Raw genomic sequence first — 12,767 nt, forward strand, 5'->3', positions numbered from 1 at the left:
CCAATGGTCATTGTTGATCTACAAAGGTATTCAAAGGCAAATAGTTGAAGGCTACAACCCCTTTATAGTCCTGGACCGGCCTTTCATCGTGGTTTGGACATGATATAATTTCAGAGATCAGAATAACTTCTTAAGTGGAGAAGATGATGATGATGGTGATGAATGATCTTCAACATTTGGTAATTAGGCTTCTGTATCTTCAAGTCAGAGACTGGATGCAAGCGATGGAAAGGTGAGCAGAACATTTAGATAGATGCACAGTAGATGCACATTTATTGGCTGATTGCATCTTTCCTGGTTCATGCCACGTCTTATTTGTCACATAAGCCTTCGTATCCCATCATCCTCATCTTCCTCCAAACAAATATTATCAAACTTGTGTGCTCAGAAAAAAATGAGGTTATCAACGCCAGTAAAGCAAACAGAAAGTAGATATAAAATGACCTCCATCAGGAGAGCTGCATACTTCCAACTTGGCAGCAAGGGAGAACAGCAATGGAACACTACACCGTCTGCTGGGTGGCCGCCATCCTCATCCTCAGTACTGAAGCCTACGCAACTCTCAACTGTAAGTGTCAAATAGGGGAATAATTATGGGATTAGGTTCTCTGTCTTTCCGTGTTAATTCATCCTGAACTCCTGGTGCATGAACGAAATTAGAGGAAAGCTAAATATTAAGAAACACAATGTCACAGAAGGGGATTATAATACCGGGGCGCCCTGCTTCATCCAACACACTGCTTCCTATTCTGCCCCTATTTGTCCAAGATGCAAAACCTAGAAATGGGCATCAAATTCCGATCTGCTTCTCTCTGTAAACGTTCTGCTTCTCTTTGTCCACAGACAGGTGCGGGGTGCAGCCCAAGTCCAGGGATGAGTGTGGCTACAAGGGCATCACATCCGTCGAGTGCCTGAAGAAAGGCTGCTGCTTCGATGATGCAGTGGAAGAGAGTATCTGGTGCTTCACACCATGGAAGCTCGAATGTAATGCTGTAAATTCATATATAAAATATTAATTATCTATATACGGTATCTATTATCTATCTAGCTACCTGTCTATCTATTATCTATCTATTATCTATCTATTATATATTGATCTATCTATTATATATTGATCTATCTATTTATCTATGTATGTATCTATCTGTTATCTATTATATATCTATTATCTATCAATCATCTATTATCTATCTATCTATTATCTATCTATTATCTACTTATTATCTATTACACAGGGGAACAATTTGAAAAACATTTTCTGTTGAGTTCGGTTTTTGAGCTGATTTATACTAAAATTGGCATGCTGATTCCAAAAATGTAGTCAGTTTTTTTCTAGCACGTCAAGTTTTTCCTCCATAACTTACCCGCCAGAGAAGTAGAATTGCACTGATATCTGTAATAAGACTTGTTATCTGATTACAATTCGACTCATATAGAGCTACGTGGCAACTTGTAAGAGTAGTCACAACTTTGTCATGCCTATTTCTTATATATTTCATTTTTTGTTCATATTTGTACTATTTAAAAAAAAACAACACTTTTTAGGTACAGTAGTTTACATAGTTTTGAGAAGACAAAAATCCTATAGTTCAAAAACTTGACGTGATAGAGAAAAACTGAGATCATTTCTGGATTCAGCATCCAAAAATTAGTTAAGAACAGTTGTCTGACCTAACTCCTAAAAAATTGTGTTCCCCAGTCTATCTATCTATTGTCTATTATCTATTATTTATTATCTATCTATCTATTGTCTATTATCTATTATTTATTATCTATCTATCTATCTATCTTTCTATTGTCTATCTATCTATTATCTATGTATTATTTATTATCTATCTATCTATCTATCATCTATCTATTATCTATTATTATTATCTATCTATCTATCTATCTAATAATAAAAAATCTTTATTTTTATATAGCGCTAACATATTCCGCAGCGCTTTACACACATTATCATTGCTGTCCCCATTGAGGCTCACAATCTAAATTCCCTGTCAGTATGTCTTTGGAATGTGGGAGGAAACCGGAGTGCCCGGAGGAAACCCACACAAACACGGAGAGAACATACAAACTCTTTGCAGATGTTGTCCTTAGTGGGGCTTGAACCCAGGACTCCAGCGCTGCAAGGCTGCTATGGTAACCACTGCGCCACCGTGCTGCCCTATCATCTATCTATCTATTATCTATCTATAGATCATTCTATCATCTATCTATCCATTGTCTATCTATCTATCTTTCATCTATCTATCATCTATCTATCTGTCTATCTATCTATCTATCTATCTATCTATCTATCTATCTATCTATCTATCTATCTATCATCTATTATCTATCTATCTATCTATCTATTATCTATCTATCTATCCCTCTATCTATCTATCTATCTATCTATTATCTGTGTATTATCTATCTATCTATCTATCTACCTATCTATCTATCTATCTATCTATCTATCTATCTATCTATCTATCTATCTATCTATCTATCTATTATCTATCTATCATCTATTATCTATCTATCTATCTATCTATCTATCTATCTATTATCTATCTATCTATCTCTCTATCTATCTATCTATCTATCTATATATGTATCTATTATCTGTGTATTATCTATCTATCTATCTATCTATCTATCTATCTATCTATCTATCTATCTATCTATCGTCTATCTATCATCTATCTATCATCTATCTATTATCTATCTATATTTCTATCATCTATCTATCTATTATCTATGTATTATCTATCATCTATCTATCTGTTATCTATCTATTATCTATTATCTATCATCTTTCTATCTATCTCTCCAGCCCTTGGCCTCATAGTAGTCACATGGACAGCATCCATGGTGCGCCATTGACATTGGACTTTCCTTTTTCCCACATTACAGCCACAGAATGTAATGCTGCTGAACCCAAAGCCAGAGTGAACTGCGGATATCCCGGAATCTCCGATAACGACTGCACAACTAAAGGCTGCTGCTTTGACTCCAGCGTCCCCGATGTTGCATGGTGCTATCAGCCGGAATTACAAGCAGGTAACACCAGATGGAACCTATAAAGAGCACATATAGGATTCTAATGACCGCCGATACGTCTTTTTACTGACCCGAGATATAAGAGGACAGCCTCCCCATACAGGAGACAATCCCGCAGCCGTCAGCTGTACACTATATCAGCGCTGGCACCGTCCAAATCTGTTTAACCTCTGAGATGCTGTTGTCAAAAGTGACTACATCACACAAATGGTTAACAGAGTGTGGGGGCTTCCTATTTGTCCCCAATTGGCACCCAGAGATCATGACTGTGTGGTCCTGATGGTTGCCATGGCGCTTCATGGCCAAATAGCCAAATAGCGGCCTTCGAGTCTGCCGGCTACAGCGGCCTGTTCAGAAGTTAACAACATTTAGGTGGTAGAAATACACTTCTTCATTCCCGTCATGCCACTTTGCATTAATTCCTGAATATCACCTGAAGGGTTAGTAAACTACCTGACTGCATTTTTCATTTTTTCGAGGGGTGCAGTTTTTAAAACAGTATCACTTTTGGAGGTTTTCCAATATATAGGACCCCCAAAGTCACTTCAAACCTGGATAGGTCTCTAAAAAAAATAAGTTTTGCTAATTTCCATGAAAAAAATGAAAAATGACTGCTCCATTTTTAAACCTTCTAAAACGCTAGCAAAATAACATATCATTTTACAAATGGTGCTGATGTAAAGCCGACATATGGGAAATGTTATTTATTAATGTTTTTTTTCTGTGGTATGACTATCTGGATTAAAAGGATATTCATTCAAAGTTTGAAAATTGCTAATTTTATTTTAAATGTTTGTCAAATTTTTTTATATTTTTTATAAATACAAAACATATCGACCTAAATTTACCATTATCATAAAGTATAATGTGCCACGAAAAAAAAAAAAACAGTCGAAAACCACTGGGATTTATTAAAGCGTTCCAGAGTTATTACTACATAAAGTGACACTAAAGGGTTAAAGGAACAATGACGTGAAAATAGTAAAGCTACTTCCGGTTTTACACATCCATGTTAGCATGGTCCGATTTACTATGATACTGCTGAGTTTTGATTAAGGGTCCCACGGCAAGTCTGTACATCATGATCCCTCCTCAACCCTGATGAACAAATGCAAGAAAACAGCATAAAGAGAAGAAAAGTGATAGCACAAAAGAATATCAGTCTGTAGAAAGTCCAGGAGTTCATTTCCTTCCATTTTCAACTGAGATATAGCGTCAGATATGAGATTTAGTCAAGGGGGAGGATCTTAGCTTTATCGGTCTCTTGTTTCACCTGGAGGGGAGAGGCTCCTGCTGCAGCCAGCCAGAGGTTTCAGAGAAGAAAGCAGGAAAAATGACTGTTCTCTTGAGACAAGCGTTTCAAATTTTATCCATGACCTGATAGTGAAAGAAGGAGACAGAAGGAGATTTCTTTGATGAGATACATTAGAAAGTTTATGAAATAAAAATGAAAACAAGGGTTACTCTTAAACCCTTTGATGACCGCCGATACGCCTTTTAACAGCAGCAGTTAAGGGTACTTAAGCCACAGTGCCGCTTTTTAACGGCACTGAGGTTTAAGTGTATTGTGTTCCCCAGCGTCGGAATTTCTCCGAGGGTGGCTGAGACCCCAGAAAACATGATTCGGGTTGGTTTTTACCAACCATGATGTTGCGATTGCCGTTATTAACGGTATAAAGGCGATGGCAAAAAAAAATTCACATTTTCCATTTTCTCTGATGTGTGATCACATCACAGGAGAGGTAAATAGGATCCCCCGGTCCCCCGATCACCCCTCTGGTACCCCTGGTCTCCAGGCATTCCCCTGTGCCACCGCATCTTCTTCCGTCAGAAAATGGCAGGCGCATGTGAATTGCTTCCGCCGAGATCTGACGGCTGGCACCCAGCAACATTAGAAAATTTTTCCTATTGTTTCATTTTGATCACTGATAGACCCTATCACAGTGATCAAAATATAAAAAATAGTACATAGAAGCCCCCTTTATCACCCCTTAGTTAGGGGAAAATAACAAAATAAAAAATATATATTTATTTCCATTTTTCCATTAGGGTTAGAGTTGGGCTAAAGTGAGTTGGGCTAAGGTTAGGGTTAGGGCTGGGGTTAGGGCTAGGGTTAGGGCTAGGATTAGAGTTAGGGCCAGGGTTAGGGCTATGGTTAAAGTTATGGTTAAGGTTGGGATTAGGGTTAGGGGTGTGTTAGGGTTAGGCTTGTGGTTAGGGTTATGTTGGGGTTAGGGTTAGAGGTGTGTTGGGGATAGGTTTGTGGTTAGGGTTATGGTTAGGGTTGGAATTAGGGTTAGGGGTGTGTTGGGGTTAGGTTTGGAGTTAGAATTGGGGTTTCCACTGTTTAGGTACATCAGGGGGTCTCCAAATGCGACATGGCGCCACCATTGATTCCAGCCAATTCTGCTTTCAAAAAGTCAAACGGTGTTCCGTCCCTCCCTCACTTCTGAGCCCTGCCATACACCCAAACAGTAGCTTTCCCCCACATACGGAGTATCGGTGTACTCAGGAGAAATTGCACAACAAATTTTGTGGTCCATTTTCTCTTGATATCTCCTTGTGAAAATAAAAAAATTGGTTCCATTGTAAAAATTTTTGTGCTAAAAGCACCTGAAGGGTTAATCAACTTCTTGAATGTGGTTTTGCGCACCTTGAGGGGTGCAGTTTTTAGAATGGCGTCATTTTGAGGGCATTTTCCGTCATATAGGCCCTCCAAAGTCACTTCAAATGCAAGGTGGTCCCTACAAAAAATGGTTTTGTAAATTTTGTTGGAAAAATGAGAAATTGCTGGTCAACTTTTAACCCTTATAACTTCATAACAAAAAAAAATTTGTTTCCAAAATTGTGCTGATGTAACGTAGACATGTGGGAAATGTTATTTATTAAGTATTTTGCATGACGTGACTCTCAGAACATTTCAAAGTTTAAAAATTGCTACACTTTCCAAATTTTCGCCATATTTCCGTTTTTTTTTTCCATAAATAAACACAAGTCATATCGAATAAATTTAACCACTAACATGAAGTACAATATGTCATGAAATAACAATCTCAGAATCAGCGGGATCCGGTGAAGTGTTCCGGAGTTATAACCTCATAAAGTGACAGTGGTCAGATTTGTAAAAATTGGCTTGGTCATGAAGCACAAAATTTGCTCTGTCACTACGGGGTTAAAGTTCTTGGAATGCAACAATGCAAAAAAAAAAAAAATTGCTTCGTCCTCAAGGACAATAATTGTCCCGACCTAAGTGGATTACATAATAAGCATGTTTATTGGTCGACCATAAGATTTTTTTTTATAGTGTCTGATTTCTGCCCATAAGAACAATATAACAAGTCGATGATGATGATGATGATTCCCTATTTCAGTGGAACGTGACTGCGGCGTCATTGAACCAAAGAAGAGAGCAAACTGTGGCTCTCCAGGTGTGTCCCCCGATGAGTGCAAGGAGAGCGGATGCTGCTTCGACAGCAGTGTGGCCGATGTGCCCTGGTGCTTCAAGCCAGAGGTCAAGAAAGGTAAAAACTACTCAAAAAATTCTATCAAAACTATACACACTTCTCCAGTGTTACACTCCTAATCTGCAGCCAAAGGCCCACGGTTATTGCTCCTTGTAAGACTACGACCACTTTTCTAGTCATTTTCCAACTTAGCAAACTACCAGAAATAGCTACTTGGTAAATTAAGGGTTAAAAATTCCATATATATATATATATTTTTTATTTTCTAAGTCTCCACATGGCTCCAGAGGTATCGTACTTTTTTATTCGATTAAATTTTTGGCGGACTTTACTAAGCGGGTGTGTCTAAAGATAAAGACACGCCCCTGAGGAGCTTTGAGCCACACTCCCCTTGGTAAAGACCAGAAAAATAAGCCATAAATAATAAGGCCCATATCTCTGGTGCATTTATAACTAAAACACACAGAAAAAAAACCCCAGAATATTCAGAGGAGTAGTAAAAATAAAAAAAAGTCAAAAAGTGGACACTTTGGACCCTTAAAACTGCCATTTAAAAAAAAAAAAAATTTCCATAACTTTTATTTTTCAATACCAAGGGTTTGTTTTTTTGTAGGACGAGTTTTAATTGTGAATGATAACATTCATATTACCGTATAATGTACTGAAAAGCAGAAGACTGCCTAAATGGTGAAAAAAATAAAAATTGCAATTCCGCCACTGTTCTTCGGGTTTTGTTTTTTACGCTGTTCATTTTGCGGTACAATTACAGACAATACCAAATGTAAACTATTTTTAAAATTTATTATTTTTTATACTATTTATTTATTATAAATTTGTATTTATTATTTTTTTAATCTTTTTTTGTATTTACCATTTTTATATTATTTTTTTAATTTATCATTTTTATACTAATTTTTTTTTATCTATTATTCTTTATGCTATTTTTTATTTATTTTGTGTCTATTTTTTAATTTATAATATACCTTTTTATTATTTTTATGCTATTTTTTAAAGTTATTTTGTACACTTTTTTTAATGTATTATTTTAATGGCTTAAAAAATATTCTGAACTTTGCAAACAAAATTAGGGTTATGTCATCAGTAACTTTTTTATTTTTCCATTGACAGACTTGTATAAGGGATTGTTTTTTGCATGACAAACTGAAGATTTTAATCATACAATTTTAAGGTACATGTGAGGTCTTAATCACATTTTTGTGTGGATCTGCACCACTGAAAAGACGGCAGACCTGGCTGTTCAATTTTTTCTTTTGCTTATGGGGTTAAATAATTTTTTTTTATAGGACTTTTTTATTTCTTTATTTTTAAATTGGGAAAGAGGTAGATTTAAATAATTTAATTAGATATATATTTATTTCATTATATAGTTAAGCTTTTTTTAAATGATTATTTTATTAATTATTGCTTTATTTTTTAAATCTCAGAGGCTTGATTGCTTGTACTATATATGCAATACTAGAATATAGCAATATATAATGAAATTACTGACTTCATAGGTTGACCAAGATGGCATTGATGGGAGCCCTCAGTAGGCTCCCTACTGATATAAAGACCCTTTGGAACCCCCCCTATCATGATCACAGTGGGGACCATTAGGCATCAAAACAATTTGAATCAATCCTTCGATTTGAATCTAATTGTTGGAGATTGATGGCAGCCTTTACAGTGCCTTGCGAAAGTATTCAGCTCCCTGGAACTTTTCAACCTTTTCCCACATATCATGCTTCAAACATAAAAATACGAAATGTGAATTTTTGGTGAAGAATCAACAACAAGTGGAACACAATTGTGAAGTTGAACGAAATGTATTGGTTATTTTAAATTTTTGTGGAAATTCATAAACTGAATAGTGGGGCGTGCAATATTATTCGGCCCCTTTACTTGCAGTGCAGTAAACTCACTCCAGAAGTTCATTGTGGATCTCTGAATGATCCAATGTTGTCCTAAATGCCTAATGATGATAAATATAATCCACCTGTGTGTAATCAAGTCTCCGTATAAATGCACCTGCTCTGTGATAGTCTCAGGGTTCTGTGTGAAGCACAGAGAGCATCATGAAGACCAAGGAACACAACAGGCAGGTCCGTGATACTGTTGTGGAGAAGTTTAAAGCCGGATTTGGATACAAAATAATTTCAAAAACTTTAAACATCCCAAGGAGCACTGTGCAAGCGATCATATTGAAATGGAAGGAGCATCATACCACTGCAAATCTACCAAGACCCGGCCGTCCCTCTAAACTTTCATCTCAAACAAGGAGAAGACTGATCAGAGATGCAGCCAAGAGGCCCATGATCACTCTGGAGGAACTGCAGAGATCTACAGCTGAGGTGGGACAGTCCGTCCATAGGACAACAATCAGTCGTACACTGCACAAATCTGGCCTTTATGGAAGAGTGGCAAGAAGAAAGCCATTTCTCAAAGATATCCATAAAAAGTGTCAATTAAAGTTTGCAACAAGCCACCTGGGAGACACCAAACATGTGGAAGAAGGTGCTCTGGTCAGATGAAACCAAAATCGAACTTTTTGGCAACAATGCCAAACAATATGTTTGGCGTAAATGGAACACAGCTCATCACCCTGAATACACCATCCCCACTGTCAAACATGGTGGTGGCAGCATCATGGTTTGGGCCTGCTTTTCTCCAACAGGGACAGGGAAGATGGTTAAAATTGATGGGAAGATGGATGGAGCCAAATACAGGACCATTCTTGAAGAAAACCTGTTGGAGTCTGCAAAAGACCTGAGACTGGGACGGAGATTTGTCTTCCAACAAGACAATGATCCCAAACATAAAGCAAAATCTACAATGGAATGGTTCACAAATAAACGTATCCAGGTGTTAGAATGGCCAAGTCAGAGTCCAGACCTCAATCCAATGGAGAATCTGTGGAAAGAGCTGAAAACTGCTGATCACAAACGATCTCCATCAAACCTCACTGAGCTCGAGCTGTTTGCCGAGGAAGAACGGGCGAGAATTTCAGTCTCTCGATGTACAAAACTGAAAGAGACAAACCCCAAGAGACTTGCAGCTGTAATCGCAGTTAAAGGGGCCGAATAATATTGCACGCCCCACTTTTCAGTTTTTGAATTTCCACAAAAATTTAACATAGCCAATAAATTTCGTTCAACTTCACAATTGTTTTCCACTTGTTGTTGAGTCTTCACCAAAAATTTACATTTGGTATCTTTATGTTTGAAGCATTATATGAGGGAAAAGGTTGAAAAGTTCCAGGGGGCCGAATACTTTCCCAAGGCACTGTAAATACTTAACCAGCAGTGATAGGAGCTGGCTCTGGTCTCTGCTGTTAGAGGCAGATGCTGGCTGTATAAAAAAAAAACCTGCACGGTGTGGAGGGGCTCAGCCTCCTCTTTAAACACAGAATTAATTAGTACATCTTATGTCAGGAAGAGGTTACATTGAATAGGGTCGGGCTGCAATACCTGACGCATCCTGTGCATAAGAGTGACGCTGTTTTGGTATGAAAGCAACCATGTTTTTCTAACCCCATACAATCCCTTTAACGGCCTCTTTTTCAGAACAACTAACCTAAAAGACAGTATGTTTAAGCAGCCAAAGTGTAATTCTGCTTTTTACAAAGTTGTATAACTTCACGGTAATTCTCCTTATAACCAGAGCTGTTTTCTAAATTCTGCTGGTAACAGTCAGCAGATTAGCGCCAGACATGTGACGTGACAGCTTAACTCCTGCTGTGTCACTGTCTCCTGAGCTCCCACAATGCATTGCTTTCTAGGAACATGGAATCAACAGAATTGTGCATGCAGCTCCGGAAGTGAACAGAAAACAGAACGTCATTTAACATAATGGACTGTACAATCCGAGTTGTTGGTGTAGGAAAATATTTATAGATGGATGACAATTCCTGCCTGGCCCTTGAGCATGATCATACCATAACTGATCATGTGTTAAATATATGGTATCCATTCTCTCCTACAGAGACCATCCAGTGCGCTGTGCTCCCTAAACAGAGAGTGAACTGTGGGTACGGCGGCATCACCATGGACCAATGCTACCAGAAGGGCTGCTGCTTCGACTCCAGTGTTCCTGACACTGCCTGGTGTTTCTACCCTGACATTATAAATGGTAATGAACTTACTATGTTGTTTTATGAAACGAATTCCCCTTTAAGAGCTTGGATAGTGACGAAGATATGGCAGCATTATTTTATATAAATCTTTGTCTCTCTTTTATTTTCAGTGGTCCTCATCGATGAATAAGATTTCTTGCGGTCATCGCTTATCCATTCTCACCCCGACTTCACTTTATCTGCTACAACGATTCCACCTCCGCTCATATGCTCCACCGATTCCACCTCCACTCATCTGCTACACCAATTCCACCTCCACTCATCTGCAACACCAATTCCACCTCCACTCATCTGCTACACCAATTCCACCTCCACTCATATTCTCCACTGATTCCACCTCCACTCATCTGCTACAACGATTCCACCTCCACTCATCTGCTACAACGATTCCACCTTCACTCATCTGCTCCACTGATTTCACATCCACCCATCTGCTCCACCGATTCCACCTCCACTCATCTGCTCCACTGATTTCACCTTCACTCATATGCTCCACCGATTCCACCTCCACTCATCTGCTCCACCGATTCCACCTTCTCTCATAAGCTCCACTGATTCCACCTCCACCCATCTGCTCCACTGATTCCACCTTCACTCATCTGCTCCACCAATTCCACCTCCACTCATCTGCTCCACCGATTCCACCTCCACTCATCTGCTCTACTGATTCCACCTTCACTCATATGGTCCACCGATTCCACCTTCACTCATCTGCTACACCAATTCCACCTCCACTCATATTCTCCACCGATTCCACCTCCACTCATCTGCTACAACGATTCCACCTCCACTCATCTGCTACAACGATTCCACCTCCACTCATCTGCTCCACCAATTCCACCTCCACTCATATGCTACTATTCCACCTCCACTCATCTGCTCCACCGATTCCACCTCCACTCATCTGCTTCACTGATTCCACCTCCACTCATATGCTCCACCAATTCCACCTCCACTCATCTGCTCCACCGATTCCACCTCCACTCATATGCTACGATTCCACCTCCACTCATCTGCTCCACCGATTCCACCTTCACTCATATGCTCCACTGATTATCAGTGATGAATTGTAAATCTCTCATAAACAATACACATAATGTTCAGTCTGCATTGTCGTCTCACATTCATTTATTATTTCTGGATTTGGGAAACCTGTGTTGTTCAGGGCTATAATATGGCCAGAAGCCATAGAAGTCTACGGGCCGTACAATACTTACCAGTTCGTAGGGGCGTCATGCAGCACCACAGGGCAGTGTACCTGGTAGACCAGGACAGATACATATTTTTTCTCTAAAAAAAATGACATGCACATTGGGCCACCTAACACTAGTTAATGATTTGTGCATAGTCCATTTTGTACTTGCCACTACCCTTACAGGGTATACAGTCATACAAACTGCCCTCATTCTGTACACTTGCCCCACCCATGGAAGAGGGGAGTAATACACCAACCAGACTAACAAGGTAATACAAACAGGGGTAGCGAAAAATACCAAACTTACAAATATTATCACACGTATAATAGAGGAATGCACCGCGGAGTGGATGATGGGGTTAAACCAAAGTAGGAGAAGAAAGGCAATTATCACACACTCAAAACCTAGCAACAGTCATACATAAATCCACCAACCACCTTCTCCAATAATAGCCACAAACAACATCCAGCCATGTAGCATAAGCTAGCTCTGACAATGAGTGCTACACATTGCTTAGATTATATAGGAGATGGGAGTGCCTAAAAGTGCACAGCTGAAAGCCTTAATGAAGGAAAGCATCCAGGAGATCTCAACTGAGCAGATTAACCCCTGAACTACTAATAGAAACTTGCACCGTTTAAAGGGAACCTGTCACCCCCAAAATCGAAGGTGAGCTAAGCCCACCAGCATCAGGGGCTTATCTACAGCATTCTGTAATGCTGTAGATAAGCTCCCCAATGTATCCTGATAGATGAGAAAAAGAGGTTAGATTATACTCACCCAGGGGCAGTCCGATCCGATGGGCGTCGCAGTCCGGTCCTTGGCCTCCCATCTTCATGGGATGACGTCCTCTTCTTGTCTTCATGCTGAGGCTCCGGCGCAGGAGTACTTTGTCTGCCCTATTGAGGGCAGAGAAAAGTACTGCAGTGTGCA

General features: G+C 39.2%; 1 protein-coding gene across 1 annotated transcript; it reads left to right on the forward strand.

Moving 5' to 3' along the window:
* The first annotated feature begins 452 nt into the window (after window positions 1-452).
* LOC138672564 (putative gastrointestinal growth factor xP4) lies at window positions 453-11,747 on the forward strand. The gene is made up of 6 exons (XM_069760664.1): window positions 453-568; window positions 844-984; window positions 2,896-3,042; window positions 6,414-6,563; window positions 10,488-10,634; window positions 10,749-11,747. The coding sequence occupies exons 1-6, from the start codon at window positions 496-498 to the stop codon at window positions 10,766-10,768; spliced, it is 678 nt and encodes a 225-aa protein (XP_069616765.1). The 5' UTR covers window positions 453-495; the 3' UTR covers window positions 10,769-11,747.
* The last annotated feature ends 1,020 nt before the right edge of the window (window positions 11,748-12,767 follow it).

Source organism: Ranitomeya imitator, chromosome 3, assembly GCF_032444005.1.
Source record: "Ranitomeya imitator isolate aRanImi1 chromosome 3, aRanImi1.pri, whole genome shotgun sequence".
Taxonomy (NCBI): Eukaryota; Metazoa; Chordata; class Amphibia; order Anura; family Dendrobatidae; genus Ranitomeya; species Ranitomeya imitator.